Genomic DNA, 16,500 nt, shown 5'->3' with positions numbered 1-16,500 from the left:
ATTTTGAACTAATTCTGAGCATATCTGGGAGTTTCCTCCTAGGTTTCTAACATAGCTAAAGAAGGCCTTATGATTGTCTTTTGAGTCCTTGGCGATTTTTCTCTCAAAATTTGCCTTGGATGATTTTATGAGAGCTCTTAGTTTTTTACTTATAATGATCAAAGGTGTCTTACCTTTCAAGGATTTTGCTCTATCTTGTAGTAGCTTCCTCCTTTTGTTGTAGAGCTTGTTTATGGCTGGGGTCCACCAGACTGGACGCTTGCCTTTGGTACAAAGAGTCTTAGTTTTGTTTGGGATTGCCTGATCCATGCAGTCCTGTAGGTGCTGGTAGAAGGCATTTGTAAGTGATTCAGCGGTTTGAGTAATGTTTGCCACTGGCTCAGGGGCCTTAAAGGAGACCACACTAGTTTTTAGAAGTGTGAAGTCGGCTTTTGAGAGGTTTTTCACTGTGGTCTTTTTTATTTCAGGTGGGGGCGAGATGAGGACCTCCAGCGAGATTAGTTTATGATCTGATCTCACCAGTGAGGGGTATACTTCCGGTGTTGAACATTGTGATCCCATGTTCGTGATGATGAGATCAAGTATGTTTTCTCCTCTTGTGGGGATGGTGACTAGTTGTTCCATGGCATTTGAGTTTATGAACTCCAGGAACCTTTGGGCTAGAGTGTTTGGGCTTGAGTAGTGTTCCCAGTCTATATTAGGGTAGTTGAAGTCACCTAGTATGATGGTATTTGGAGATACATTTATCCCCTCCAATGTTTTCAGGAAGGCCATGTGAGGTTCCTGAGTTTGAGAGGGTGGCCTGTAACATGCTACAAATTGCAGAGCAGTCTTGCCTATGGTTAACTGCACCTGGATGGTCTCCGATGCATCGTGCGTTGCCACCAACCTTGAGGTGTGGGTGTCCTTTATGAATATGGACACCCCCCCTCCTTTCTTGGTGTTGTCCGGATTTTGGGGCCGGAACGCATGATATGAGGTGAAACCTGATAGTGCTGGGGTGCTCTCAGGAGCCTTGAACCAGGTTTCTGTCACAGCACAGACATCAATGTTCTCCATACTGAGAAGGGCCTCGAGTGCGTGCATCTTGAGATTGAGACTTCTGGCATTGAGCAGCATTACCCTTAGTTTTTTCCTTTTTTGTGTTCTAGGGTGGTAGGTTTAGAATTTGAGCCTTGCCTAAAAAAGGCACTATGGGGGTGGCAAGAGCCTTTGCCAATATCCGGAAGCCTAGGGGTGACAGGTGCAAGCCGTCCCTTGCGAAGCAGCGTGGCTTGTCCAGCATGTCATCCCAGGCAGACAGACATTGGATCCCCTTTGAATGACACCAGAATTTAAGCCAATTATTAAAGCTGATCATCTTATCACTGTATTGTGGCATCATTCTAGGTGAAGGTAGGATACTGCTCAAGGTCAGGGTCATACCTGCCTGGGCTACATAATCAGAGAGCTCCTCAATGTCTCTTTTCATGTAGTCCAAGGAGGTACGTCTCAGGTCGTTGACACCAGCGTGGACAATGACTGAGTCGTACTTGTACCTGCTGTTGAGAGACCTGAGTGCTTGCGTTATGTGGCGGATTCTAGCGCCCGACAGGCAGCTTACTGTGACCTTCTCCTTACTCAGTCTGGTGAGCGGGACGTCAGTGTGTCTGACTATGGAGTCACCTATGACAAGTATGTTTGGTGTTGTATTTGGCCTTAAGGGCAGTGACTGCTTTGCACACCGATTTTGTTGTTTATGTGTTGTTTGTGTGGTGTATTGAGTTTGCAGTTGCTTGGGTGTCTGCTTTGGAGGCCTCTGCTGTTTAGGTAAATTTTACTCAGAGCCTCCGAGTATGTCTTAGTGTGTTTATGTGTTTGATTCAGTGGTGTGGTTGAGTTATGTGAGACTGGTATTGTGGTGTGTGCAGTTGCCTTCTCCTCCTGCCTGGTCTTGCCAGTCCTGAGTTGAGAGAGCTCAGCCTCCAGTCTGGCTAAATAGCTGCATCTCTCACAAGTGTTAGTGTTACGTGGGAGGAGGAGAGGGTTGTCCGTGTACATGAGGCAATTGTAACATTGTCTCAGAATTCCCAGATTCACCAACTGGGCAGGAGAGGATGCCAGCATCTGACCCTTCGACATGCTAGAAAGAATTATGAGTTGGTATGAGACAGAAAAGTAGTGGGCTTAGCAGGGAAGTGGGCACTCCTGGGGGGTTTTGCTAGTGAGAGATTTGTATAATATAGGAGTGCTTGACCTGCAAAGAGAATGCTTACAAGACAAGAGATATGCTTATAAGACAAGTGCTGAGCTTTTTGAGAAGAAAAAGCTATTTGGAACAAGTGCTGCACTTTTTAGTGAAGGTGTAAACGGTTTAGGTTCCTAACAGAGCAGTTCTAAGGGAAAAATTGAAGAACAGACTTTCTGGAGCCAGAAAGAGTTTAACCGGCGCTGCCCGATGCTGCTCTAGTGGCAACTCCGCGCTAATTCGCGCTAAAGCACGTTAAAGCTTGAAGGATATCCCAGAGTACAGCAGAACCAAAAGCACTTCTACTCCTAGATGTGATGTCCAATTTGTAATGCAAAACAAAGGTGTGTGGATTTGACAAAGCAGCAGCAGCACAAAGGTCTTCAACTGAGACTCTAGATCAAAAAGCCTGAGACGTAGCCATAGACCTTGTAGAACGGGCCTTTATTCACACTGGTAAAGGAATATTTTTGAAAGAGTAGATAGAGGTAATGCAGTTTTTCGACCATCTCCCTAGTGTAACTTTGGTAACAGCTCTGCCTTTCTTTGCATCTGAAAAAGAGACAAACTGATCAAATTTCCTAAAAGGTTTGGTTCTACATATATAAAAACTAAGCTGCCTATGTACATCGAGCAAATGCACAGTGTATTCCCCTTTGTTTTGATAATCAGGAAAAAAGACTGGAAGATTAATGGACTGATTAATGTTTTCCTCCTTAGCCACTTTTTGTAAAAAAGAAGGATTAGTAAGCAGGGTCACTCTGTCCTTGTGGAAAATCAAATATGGAAATTTTGCCAAAAGGGCTTGAAGTTCAGACACCCTTCTGGCAGATGTAATTAGCTACTAAAAACAGTCTCTTCCAGGACAGAAATTTCAAATTCACTGATGCTGAGGGTTCAAAGGGGGGATGGACCAAAGTTTGCAAAATCATAGTCAGATTCCACAGGGGAGTAAGATCTTTCATTGGAAGTCGGAGCAGGGAAGTGCTCCTAAAAAATGCTGTACACAGTTTAGAAAAAGCAAGTGATAAAGAGTCAAAACCACATAAAAATTGGATATAGCAGCTAGATGAACTTTGACAGTAGAATAACTAGCTCCATCCTTGAAAAGGGAAGCCAAAAAATCTAGTACTACTGCCACTGGGGCTGTAAAAGGATCTATCATTTTGTGTTCAGCCCAAAAGGAAAATCTCTTCCATTTACTCTTGTAAATTTTGTGCACTGAAGACATATGAGAGGAATCAAAATTTCTCAAATGGGGGAAGACAGCCTGGGTAATCTTGCCATCATCAGAAGTGGAGAAGCTATGTGGTTAATTTCAGGCCCTGAATGTCTGGGTGTGGATGCCTCGATGGATGAGAAAGAAGATCTAAACCTGGATCCAATCTCAGTGGAGGGAAAAAGGGCAAACCAGGTGAGACCAAAGAAAGGTGAACCAGGTTTGTCGAGGCCAAACTGGGGCAATGAGGATTACTTTGCTTTGCAACCTGACAGCTTTCTGTAGAAACTTGGGAATTAACAGAAGAGGAAAGGTATAGAGAAGACGGGAGGGCCAAGCATGGACAAGAGCATCCCTGGTGGACTGTCCCTGCGGAGGGATCATGGCAAAATAGCTGCTGCATTTGTTGTTGAATGGGGATGCAAAGAGATTGCAGCAAGGATGACCGCATTTCTGGAGGATCATGTCTGCCATCGACTGATTCAGGGACCACTAGTGAGGCAACAGTGACACTCAGTTGATCCTGTCGGCTAATATGTTGGACTCTTCCGGAATGTGCATTGCTACCAGAAAGTGGTTGGTACAAATCACCCCTGCCACACTCTCATTGCTTATCAACATAAGGGGCAAGACCTAGTCCCCCTCAACTGACATACTGTCCGTTTGGAATGCAATAGTCCCCAGAGGTAGAAAACTGTTGAGTTCTTGCAACACTAGAAGAACCGCTCTCATCACCCTTACACCAATATGCAACATGGTCTCTTGGATCTTCCATGTGCCTTGGACTGCCTGATCCAGACAATGCTGCCCTACCCAAATTAGGAGGTGTCTGTGGTCTACATGGCATTTGGGGATAGAAGAAGAACAAATGAGTGTCTGAGTAACTTCTGTAAAGTGAAGCCACCAAAGCAAAGACTCCTTGCACACACGAGACAGACTGATGGAAAACTTCAAAGGATTTCTGAGAAGTGACCACTGAACCGCTAAGGTCCATTGTAATATCCGCATGTGAAAACGGACCTTGGGCAGAAGGGTTATGGTGGCCGCCACTGAGCCTAATGCACCGAAAACTAGACTGGCTGAAGGTTTTGGAATGTCCAAAATATGGCTGATGAGAAACTCAAGTTGATACCCTGTCTGTCGTGAGGTAAGCATAAGATGTTCTGGTTTCCAGGCAGGGCCCAATGAAGTCAATGGCTTGTACTGGGTACAACTGAGACTTCTGTACATTGACGGTTATCCCTAGGATGGGGGCCAACTTGAGAAAATAATCCCTGGCCTGAAGGACTAGATGCCTGGTTGGAGCAGTCAGAAGCCAGTCATCCAGGTATGGAAATATCTGATAAACTTGCATTTGGAGATGAACTACAACCACTGCTAGACATTTGGTGAATAACCCCTGTGGGTTGTGGTGAGACCAAACGGAAGTGCCCTGAACTGGTAGTGACTGATTCCCAACCTGAACCCCAAAAAACACCTGGAGTGCCTGTCCATTTTTGTATGGTAGTATGCATCCTTTAGGTCTACAGAGTACATCCACTCACTCATCTTCGGGAGAGGTAAGATGGACTGAATTGTGCCCATTCTGAACTTGGAGTGTTTCAATGACTTGCTCAGAGAGGTAAGATCCAAGAACGGTTGCAAGTCCCCTGTCTTCTTGCTTACTAAAAAGAATATGGGGTAAACCCCCGATCTGATATGATCAGAGGAGACCTCTTGGATGACTCTTTTTTTTGCGGCAATGTTTTTAATTCCTGGGCCACATCCTCCATCTGATTTGGTGGAACACTGGGGAGGTGATGTTTTTATTTATGAGTTTTGGAAAAAAGAATGAAGTATCCTCTGGATACAATCTGTAGCTCTCATTTGCCATTTGTGATGGCCTCCCAGGCTTCTGGGTGCAAGAAGAAATGTCCCCAGACTGTTTCCAGAGGAGAGCAGTTGGGCAACTGTTCAGGACTGCTGGAAGGGCTTGTCCTGGAAAGTTTCCCACAACCGCTGATTTTGCAGACCCCCTCAGCTGCTTGGGCAGTGTCTTCCATTTTGACTATATTCTCTTCTGCCCGGGTGGGGGGAGTCCCCTTGAGTGTCCTGGAAAGGAACCCATGACTTCTGAAATCATGTCTTCTTATTCCCATGCTGGTTCCTGGAAAAGGTCTGTTGTGGTGTAGAAAAACGGCTTCTGATGGTAGACAGGATAAGGTGGAGCCATTGAAAGGGGCATTAATAAAGGACTGTTTGAAAAGCTCCACAAAATCGCACAGCCTCATCCAGGCATGACACCATAGGCAATGATGGAACCATCTGCTCTTGAGATACCCTCCACAGCATAAGAGATTAGCATTATGGATGCACTGGCTAAAAAATGTAGGGTGGCCAGCATAGAGGAAAAAGACTCCTGTTCCTCAGCAGACATGGATGCCGGGACCAGCTAGAAAGTTATTCAACTAAGTCCCTTTGTAGCCTGGTAAAGTGCGACAAATCGGTCAATGCCCTGAGCACAAAGGCAGATGAGGCATGAGACTCTTTTGCCAAACCTGTCCGATGCCTGGAATTCTCTATTTGGTGGGTGGACAGAGGAGCTTTCCTGAGACAGCTCCTTCTTGGTGGCTGCTGCAAGAAGCATGGCATCCACGGGGATACTCTGGGTCCAGAACGATTTGTCAACAAGGGCACTTAAAATTTTGTCTGCGCATTTTGGGATAGGTTTCACTATATCTGATTCCTTCCAAGCCCTCAACAATATCATCTGAATAAGTGGGTCAGCCGGTGGGGGGGGGCATCCAGGTAGTACATGGGCAGGACCCAAAAGCCTCCAACAGTACAGATTCCTCCGGGGAAGGGTTTTAGGCAGACCAACCACCCCTCTGAATAAGGATTTCAAGAAGGTCTCCAAAGAAGACCTCGTCAGGTGGCGATTTTGGAGCCCATTCTCCTTCCTTGGAACCAGTATCCATAGTAAGTGATTCTGCAAGGGAACCAGTTTGCCTCCTTTTACATAACCTCTTCCAAGGAACCTCCTGGGGGGGGGGGGGGGCTGCTCCAGGGAGGTGTCAGAAGAAGCTTGGGGATCCAGCGAGGAGAGGGTGTGGAGGCTTTCTGGGGCCAGCTGTCTACATGGCACCTCTCAGATTACAAAAGAAAACCCTGAACAAAGGCCTGCAATTTAGTTACATTTCTGGCTGTAGCTGGACAACTTCTAAGCATAGTGTAAAACAAGGTCTGAGCCAAACATAAATGAGAGTGACTAGAGACAGTAAAGAAGCAGTCCTTTTACAGAAGGTAAAGAAAATAACAGTGACTCACACAAATTCCATTATATGCCAGTGGCATGGGAATTCAAAGCTACTTCCTTATGTCTGGCATGAGTCATACAAAGCATTATGGAAAAGAGAAAGTGTTGAGGGAGAACAAGATCACATTGATACATCAAGCCCCATTGGTAGCCATATTGTGGGAAAACAGGCTAAAACTGCAAATAAAGCACTTAGAGTGATTTTGAGGTGTTAAAATAGGTCAGGAAACAAAGATAGAGTATAAAAAAAAAAAAAAAAAAAAAAAAAAAAAAAAAGATTTTTGTTTTAGTTCTAGGGTGTTTTCCATTAATGATATTACACTTGGTGTCCTAGTTTTTTTCTAACTCCATCCCATCCTTTTCCTGATAAGTGAAACAGTCATAAACACAGAAACTTTGGGTTTAAAGGCTGGCAATAACTTACCACAGCCAAACTGCTGTATTAATTTAAAATCTGTGTGCAGATCTCAAAAGGAAAAAAAAGTATGACCCTTTCACTGCCAAAAATAATCGAGCACTCTGATGTAGGTAAAACACTGAAATCAGCTTAAAGAAATGAAATTGGTTCCTAGCAATGCTGGATACATCAGAGAGCTTTGGCCATCTATGAATGTTCCACAGAATGTTTACAAACGACCAGTCAAGGCTTTTACATGGAACACAGTAATGCTGATGAAAGTCTGACCTGTATGAAGAGACAGGTAAAGTAGATGCAACCTAAGAGTTAAGCCTTGTTGTTACAGTAATCATTCCTAAAGAAGACAAGAGTAGTAACTATTACTCATGAGCATACCAACAACCTCTGAATGTGTAGGTGGTTGCAAAAGAATGCAAGCTTGGGATGTTTATAAAGGCATTCTCTGAGGTTTTATTTTTTAAACGATCATGTTCCACAATCCATGGGGAAGTGCAACTTCACCTACGTTATACAAAGAAAGATTGATGTATTAGTAACCAGCATACAGAAATACAGAGAAAAGAAGAGAAAAAAACAGTGATTCTGAACTCTTGGAACATAGGCTCATAGGTGTGTACTAGGCTAACGGTCCTGGAGCCTTTACAAGCCTAGCCCATTGGATTACCCTGGCATCGTGCCACCCGACCTTAGTTCCCAGTGCCTCTGTCGAGTACAGCCACTGGAGTGATCCCCAGGGTGAATTTTCTATTTCCCATCCACTCATCAAGATTTCTCTTGAAGAAGGCCAGTGAGGTGCTCTGCTTGACATGTATGGGAAGTCTATTCCATAGCATGGGCGGTCTCTGGGTTATGAGCCTGTCCCTCCAATATGTAGGAATAACAGGGGCTGATATTCTTTTACATTTTTCAAGAATCTGAAAAAAAAAAAAAGAGCCACACAAGATACAGACAATGTAACAACAAATAAGCAGGCAGCTTACCAGCACTTGTTTCTCCATCAAGGTCACTTGTGTGCAGAGTTGAAAGAGATGAACTTCTGGCCCCCAAATTTCTGCGCAGACGCTGGCTTCTTAACTGGTCAACTGACTGCTCCAGGTTCTCTCTTAGCTGCATTTAAATATTACACAACAGTAGTACTTTAGTGTTAGCAAGTAAACAGACAAAAAAAAACACTGTCTCAAAACATTACATTGCCAATATATGAGAAGCCTAGCATACCTCATACGCCATCTGAAGGTCTGCTTTATGGCAGAACTCACTAAAACCATGTTTTCACAAATAATTTCAATAAATATGCCAGCTGTCATGGTGGTAGATTAAGCTTATTTATTGGACAGGACATTTAAAAATTAGTGCAACTGATTAAATAAACTGCAGTTCAATTTATGATGACAAAGTAGAATATGATCCATAATAATAATATCCATTTGTTAAACAGGTTGGGCAACTGGACACACACACTCTCTTTTCTGGGGGATCTGGAAGGAATGTTTGGTTGTGACCCCCCCCCATCACAAAATAGGAAAACAAGGGCTGAGGGAATGAAACCCTATACCACAGGAACTACAACTGACTGTCCTAACTCTCTGCGTCAAATGACAGACATTAACAACCATGGAAGTGCTAGTGCAAGACAGTGGTCATAATGACAATACAAGCAAACTGAAGTCTAATGATTTACCTAACCAGCTGACTGGTGAAACTAGACCCTGAGCAACTGAACCAGTCCATCCTCCAGCCATCTCAAGCTCACTATTGGTAGCCAGACTCCCACAATAATGCAACCAGTCTCCAGCTGTTCATTTGAGGAAGATCCAGGTTAGACAAATCGCACATAATCGAGTTACCCCTCCCCCCTACATTTGATTATTGCAGCTGTGGGCAGTGCTGTGTGCCAATCTGTGCCACAGTGAATTTGCCACAGCCATGTGTCTATGCAACTGAACTAAAGTTCAGCCATATGTCCCCAACCAATTGTCCCATTAAGAAAATGTCTTGCATCCTACAAGAATAAAAACATTTCTCTAGAAGGGCTTCACTCCCCTACACCTCAGCTCAAACTCCCCTGTACCCTCCTTTCCATTAAGCTACCACCAATCACTCACTGGTAACTGATCCAGATGCCCAACACTCTGTCTGTGAAAAGTACTTTTATCAACATTTTTAATTTCATATCTTGTCATCCAGACAAAAAGCATTTCTTTGTAGTCTCCCCATCAGTTAGATGTTTGCCTGTGTTAAAGATTTCAAAGCCCAACGCAGTACTTCTGGCATATGACATTACCAATACCTTGGCACAGTGAAAGAATGGAGTATTTTTTTAAGTCTACCGCCTCATAATACAGTACAGCATCTGAATGGCCTTCAGCAGTCCCATTTAACATTGGGTGGGATGACAAAGCTTAGGTGTAATTGTCATCTCCATATAGTCATCACTCTTTACCAGATATGCTGTCCAAACTTTCCAACCCCAGGATATCACCCACATGCAAAAAAAGAACACAAAGTATTTTTTATATTATATTGTTATATGTCATCTGCCTGACAACTACTCATGCTGAAAGAAGACTCCTCCAGTCACAAACTGCTGCACCAGTAAGCAGGTTAGTACAATTCTGCAATTGCAATGTTCTGTCTGATGCAAATATGCTAAACTGGACAAACTACCTGCTGGTCACCCATATCTTACTACAATACTCTCTCTAAGCATTACTCTCTTCTCTAAATGTCAGTTATTTGAGTTCACAATACCAACTTGAGTCCCCTTTCCCCCAAGCCTTTTGGCTTACTTAGCTCATTAACACATACGTGGTGTGGAATGTCACACATCCAGCAACATACATACATCTTGCATTCTAGAGCATTTTCTTACAGGTTCATAGAAGATTACTAGGCTAACAGATCAAGAGCCTTTACAAGCCTAACCTAATAATTACACTTAGATTTGTTTTCTTAGCCTCTGATGGCTTCATATGCCTGCAAAATCACTCAAAGTCTCTTATGTTGTTGCCAAGCAATGAGCAGCTCTGGATAAATGAGCCAAGACTCGCGCAAATGCAAGGCTTAAATACACTCAGAAAAAACAAGTTTAACACTAACCAAGACCACAGGCCAATGAAATAAGCATATAAAGAGTTTTCTACCAATAATTTCCAGCTCAAATGAGTGAATCTTAAAAATAAACTTAAAAAGCATAAAATAATCAAATGTAAATAGTATGTGAACAACAAAAGCTATTAAAACCATACAAGTTAACAATGTTATCAGTAAGACCAGTACACATAGCAATTATGTCAGTATGAAATATTCTTTAGAGTGATAATAGTGCGTTAATAGTCTTCCATAAACACTGCAATATATTATAATGTACACAAAACTCAAATTATATTTTTTCTAAACGTTCACAAAAACATTTTCATATCTTAAAAACTATATAACCTAGACATTATTAGAACATTTTTGTTAACAACATAGGTTTAGATTGTATAATTAGTATTACAAATAATACTGTATATCGCTCAATATGTGCAACTTACACTAAAAGTATTAAAGACAGTTTTCTTCAATAACATCTAAGGTTCTCCTAATGTCATTCAACAGTTTGTAAGTCACTTGGTTTTTGAATTACTAAGTATATATGGAATATTGCTTATTTTTTTATAATTATTAACAAACAACTAGCAATATTTTCAGTATAATGTGATATAAACAAGCATTTTCAGTGAATTATCCTGTATCCCACATTGGTGTTTCAAACCATACACCGCAATAAAATATAGGTCTCTTGGTTATGAAAATATTAATCTAAATATGAAAATATGAATAGTAAGTGGCAAAGATTAATTTCTCCACTGCAAGACATCACAGACTAAACAAGGTTAGTGTCGTTTTGTTAATAACTCCTTCCCTTTCGAATATTGCTTATTACTAGCTGGGACGTCACTTATTCAAAGAAGACAGACAAAAATAAAGTTCTGGACACTATAAGAGGGTATAATATCAATTGGAAGCATACAGAAAAGGCATTTTAGGCTTAAGCGAGTTAAAAGCCTCCATGTGACAATGGCAGAGGTCTTGCTGAAATCAGAGCAAATGCCGTTAAAATTATTCACAACTTGCAACCAAGACACAGAACTGTAGAAAACAAGAAAGGAAAAAAATCTCAGTTGTAACGCTATCTTCTTATCCAACAGCTAGGTCAAGGGTATACATGAATTTGGTTAAACTACTGTGTAAGACTTCTTCCATTACTCACACAGGATTGAAGTGAGACTAACTGCCCTGTACACTACATGGGCAACAGCACAACCATAACCAGCCTACATTCTATCACACTTCAAATTCAAGGAGAGGATATATAGCCTTATCAAAAGCCCATCAAGCACTATGAATAGCCTTCTAACTATAAGGGGCAACTAATCTAAACCCAGGGATCTCTCACTCCTCAGCAGCAAGGATTTGTCCTGTATTACCTTCCTGGCTAAGGCATTAGTCCACCTGTCCACTGCTCATACTTACTCTCCTCCCTCTCTCCCTAGCATGTACCCTGTCTCTATTTTTTTTAAAGAAAACAGGTCTTAAAATGTGGTTCAGGCCTCTACCAGTTCTTGGGTTTCCTCATTTTGTCAGCTCCAATGATCGAGTTTCTGTTCAAGTCATTATGTGCTATCCTAATGCCTTTAAAGAATTATTTTATGCTGGTCTGGCAGCTCCTTCAACTATTTAAATCTGTTGCACATTCTATGAAGTACACATTGCATTCACTTAACTACTACATGAGCCATTAGTCTCCCAACACAGATCACTGCTTTGTACAAGCTATCTGATTCTTCAGTTCAACAGAGCTGCTGTCACTTCTCTTACTACACTCACCCATTCCCCTTCTCCTGATGCACTTTCTTCCTACCTTTTTTATTCCCATCTTCATGCAGCTAGACAGTTTTCAGTCTTTTCCACCCTCCTCAGCCTTATGCATTATATCTTTCTTGAACATTCCAAAGCTCATGCTCTGTGCATCCCAAACCACAGAAAAGATCTTATATGTGTGCAGAGCTTGACTAATACAGGATGTGGTTATTTGGGAGAAGACAGTTGAGTAAATGAAACAAAAAGCTATACGTGGACAATTTTAAGAAAGAAAGAACTGTAAAAAATCTATAAAGAAGGGGAAAAGGCAACTTAAGATGCATAAGGGACAATGTTATTTTCTATGAACATGTAAAGTGCAGCTCTCTCTTTAAATGGATTTTTTATATGTGTTTCTAAACTAAAGGAATATACTGCAGTTATGAGACAGGCAAACAGTAGATATCCTTGAGTATGAAACTGAATGTATTGTGCAAAATGATTCTGATGGCCAAGGACTGTTAAAAGAATACACTATTAAACTGATAAGAGACAGCAAGCTTGAACAGGAATATCAGTTACTGAATTCTGTCTGCCTAGTTATACAGTCATGTTAAACAAGTAAGAATCGCTGACATATAATACAAATCATGCATACTACATTCTTGGTAACAGACAAAGAACATGACTAGATCCATGTAAAGTAATATTCTGAAATATAGCACTGCTTTACAGAAACGGACTGAAAGAACCCGATTTTCAATAAGTTTGTCACCATTATTCATTGCATATAATTTAGCTCACTTCAAAAGCTAGCAGAATTAGGTCTTTAGTAGGTTGTACCATAATTAGAGCATATACTGCCTTAGTAAGCTGCTTGTAAAGGAGGGCTTTACCATTTTAATGCATCCAGAAACATCTGAGGTTTCCATTCATAACAAGTGATGTAGAGGTGCTATAATTGTTTGAAGAAAAAGGAATCTCAGATGAGACACAGACCATGTGAAGGATTTTTGTAGAAAAAAGTGACTTGTAAAATACATGATCAATTCCCAGCCGGACCTGTGATATCTGAAGTATATATATATACACACACACACACACACACACACACACACACACACACACACACACACACACACACTTGTGTACTGGTGAGATAAAAATGACTCTTTGATCAAACGTATCTATTCAAAAAATATCTGGGAATTTAATCTAAAATTTGTTTAATCTAATCCAGTGGTTCCGAAGCTTTGCAAGCTGGAGGACCCCTTTTATAAATGAAAAAAATTTGACGGACCCCTATCGGTGGCGATATACATACGTTACATTTGGATCAACCCCCAAACCCCACAATCAGCCCCCCACCACCATGCAGCCATTTCAGTGTCCCATTACTTGGCTAATTCTCCCCAGTTGTCAAACACTGTTCAAAATTATCAGCGTGCATACTGTTTTCTGCTTTACTTCTACAATAATTACAGATGTTTAGAGTGAATTTAAAACTTGTATTTCAAATTTTATAGCACAAACACTGATGGACATTTGCTAAAGCTAAACAAAGTAATATAGTCTCAATGAAAACAGACTTAACATTACAACTTGTCTGCCTTTGAAACTCACATTCACTGAAACAGCTTTGAAACTCACATTCAAAGAAAATGCATCTGGCCAGTGGTGGATGAAGTTTACCTTTGGACTGTTTTCAAAGCATAGGTCCCTTGCGAACATTTTTAGGAGTATGCAAAAGTTCTTTGATTTACCTTCCTGATTCTGCAATTACATTTTAATACACAATAATTAAATTATCTCCCTTGTATAATACAGCACCACTTGGTAGTACGTGTTTTAAATGTATAGTTCTGCACATTTTCCTAATAAGCAGTGAAAAAAACATGAACCAATAATGACAAAACCGCCCAAATGAGAAACTTTCAACCATAAAGGGCCACTCACACTTCTGTCATTACAATCCACCAATATCAGTCAATATGCACAATCTCTGCAGAAGTAAGTCATCTGAATAATTCCACCTTAAAGAGATCTGTAACTAATGAAAAGGTTGCTGCTAGCAAACAACTTTATTTCAGTGTTTCATCTACAAGTTCAGTGCCTGCTGCCCTTGAAGAACAAATTGCCTTCTTAAAAAAATGTTAAGCTGGTAATATTGCATGGATGGCAAACTGAAAACAGGTTCATAGTTACTAGGCCTCTCATCCAAAATAAGACGTACTCAGGACTTCAGTACCCACCCCCTAAAACTGCAAAACAGTATCAACAATCCAGCAATATGATGCGGGAGTAGAACTCACAGCCTTCAGTACTAAAATGCAATCATGCTACCTGTTGTACTACTAACACAGCTTTAAAAGGCTGCGCCACAACAGTGATGCTATTTGCTAACTAGCTAAACAAATCTGTTGCACATTGTAAACAAACTTAGCATGAGCAGCAGTAAACTTCTCTTCCCTTGAATCTCACAATTCCTTGAAAATGCACTTGAAACTAAATTTCTTGAAAAATGCACCTGCCATAATGGGGGGGGGGGGGGGGGTGACAGAGAGCCAAAACTAAGGACACATTTTAATTTATGGTCTTGTAAATTCAGAAAGTTAATAGAACAACAAGTTTTGCATTAGTACAATTTTTCTGAAGGCTATGAAGTCTGATGCTCAAATGTCTGCTATTATTTTCTGATTTCACTCATCAATGATTTGCCAGGTATTTTCCAGAAAAACACAATTTTATTAGAAACAGACTGAAAATATGAGGCAAAAATATGGACATTCTGCAAAAACCTGGACAGCTGAAGAGTATTCTGCCTACCTCTTACACACTCCTCTTTCCATCTTACACACACACACACACACACACACACACACACACACACACACACACACACACACACACACACACACACACACACACCTGTCTCCCTCTTAAGCACACACATACATACACACACACCTCCCTCCCTCCTCCCTCTTACACACACACACACACACACACACACACACACACACACACACACACACACACACACACACACACACACACACCTACCTCTACCTGCCTCCCTCTTACACACACATACATACACACACACACACACACACACACACACACACACACACACAATACCTCTCAACCACTTCAGCGCAAGAAATATGGACAAACCCTATCATAATGTGGGGAACAAAATGCCAAAGCTAAGGATACATTTTAAATATTGCTCTCATAAACTTAGAAAGTTGATAGAACAGAAGGTTTTGAATTAATATGAATTTTCTGAAACATATGAAATCTAAAGCTCAAAAGTATGCCATTTTCTTCAGTCCTCAATGATTTCCCTGAGAAACCCCATTTTATGCGAAACAGACCAAATAAGGCAAAAATCTGGCACACACTGCGAACATCAGGCACCGCTTCTTATTAAAGCCTTGATAAAAAAAAAAATACCTTCAAGTTCTGTCAACAAGATCGTCCCACTTGATCATCAACTCTGCATTAATTTCAATTTGATGGCAAAAGGGAGAGAGCAGACCCATACCCATACCCATACAGCAACCAACATAAATACGGGACATGTCTTACTTGGAGGGAAGAGAACAGCTGTTTAAATTTCCCTCCAAGTTCTAACTGCTGGCAGAAAACACAGGGCAAATGAGCAGCTGCTCAGCATCAACCACAAACAGAAATTGTTCCTTCTTCTCCTCTAAAAACTAAGGGCAAGCAGCTGCTTAGCCACTGCTCAGCTGCAAACAGGAAGTTTCTTTCTTGTTTTTTTTTTTTTTTTCTTTAAATAAATTGCGGATGAGCGGCGTAACTTTTCTTTCTCCACAGGGTCGGGTCATGGATGATGCCCGAAAGCCAGGTGGGTGCAAATGAGCTCGCGGACCCCTTCAGTTTATCGTACGGACCCCAGGTTCGGAAACACTGATCTAATCGCATTTAATAGAAAAGAGCAGCAAGCTACAGACAATTATTGTTAGTGTGATTTAGGGTGTTTGGATAGTAGGAATTACAACATATGTTAGTATAGTACACCATTTATTTATTTAGTCTATCAGGGTAGCATGCTATTCACAAAGGACCATTTGCAGACACAGCCCAGGTAAAGAAATCCACAAAAAATAAAACAGAACTATTTCACAAACAGAGTTATCACAGAAGGTAGAAAACCCATAGCCAATTGAAACAATATATAATTATTATTAACATGGTAGAAAAAAAAATAATTTTTGTTGTAAATATGAGAGGGAAGCAGCAGGGGAAAACAGAGGATAAAGTATTAGCGACGCAGGTGATAGGGAAGTTGGGTTACGTGTCCAGTGTAAAAGCATTTACAGTCAGATTTTTTATTCAGGTGTCTTTTGAGTTGGGGAAACAGTAGACTTATTTTAGTTGAGGGGAGGGACTGCCAGAGTCTGGGTGCAAGAATGGAGAAGGAATGGTTGGTACAGTGCAGTTGGTTTGGGGTAAATTGAACAAAATAA

General features: G+C 41.2%; 1 protein-coding gene across 1 annotated transcript in view; it reads right to left on the bottom strand.

Moving 5' to 3' along the window:
* The window catches only part of CEP128 (centrosomal protein 128), a 2,208,485-nt gene that overhangs the window by 1,970,041 nt on the left and 221,944 nt on the right, over positions 1 to 16,500 (bottom strand). The window contains exon 5 of the mRNA XM_044074035.1: positions 8,140 to 8,266. Within this exon, the coding sequence (XP_043929970.1) occupies positions 8,140 to 8,266 (127 nt within the window). The remainder of the gene's footprint in view (positions 1 to 8,139; positions 8,267 to 16,500) is intronic.

Source organism: Protopterus annectens, chromosome 6.part0 (genome assembly GCF_019279795.1).
Source record: "Protopterus annectens isolate FY-2018-M chromosome 6.part0, PAN1.0, whole genome shotgun sequence".
NCBI classification, from domain to species: Eukaryota; Metazoa; Chordata; order Ceratodontiformes; family Protopteridae; genus Protopterus; species Protopterus annectens.
Note: the sequence above shows the minus strand (reverse complement) of the source record. Positions and strands in the feature narration are given on the sequence as shown.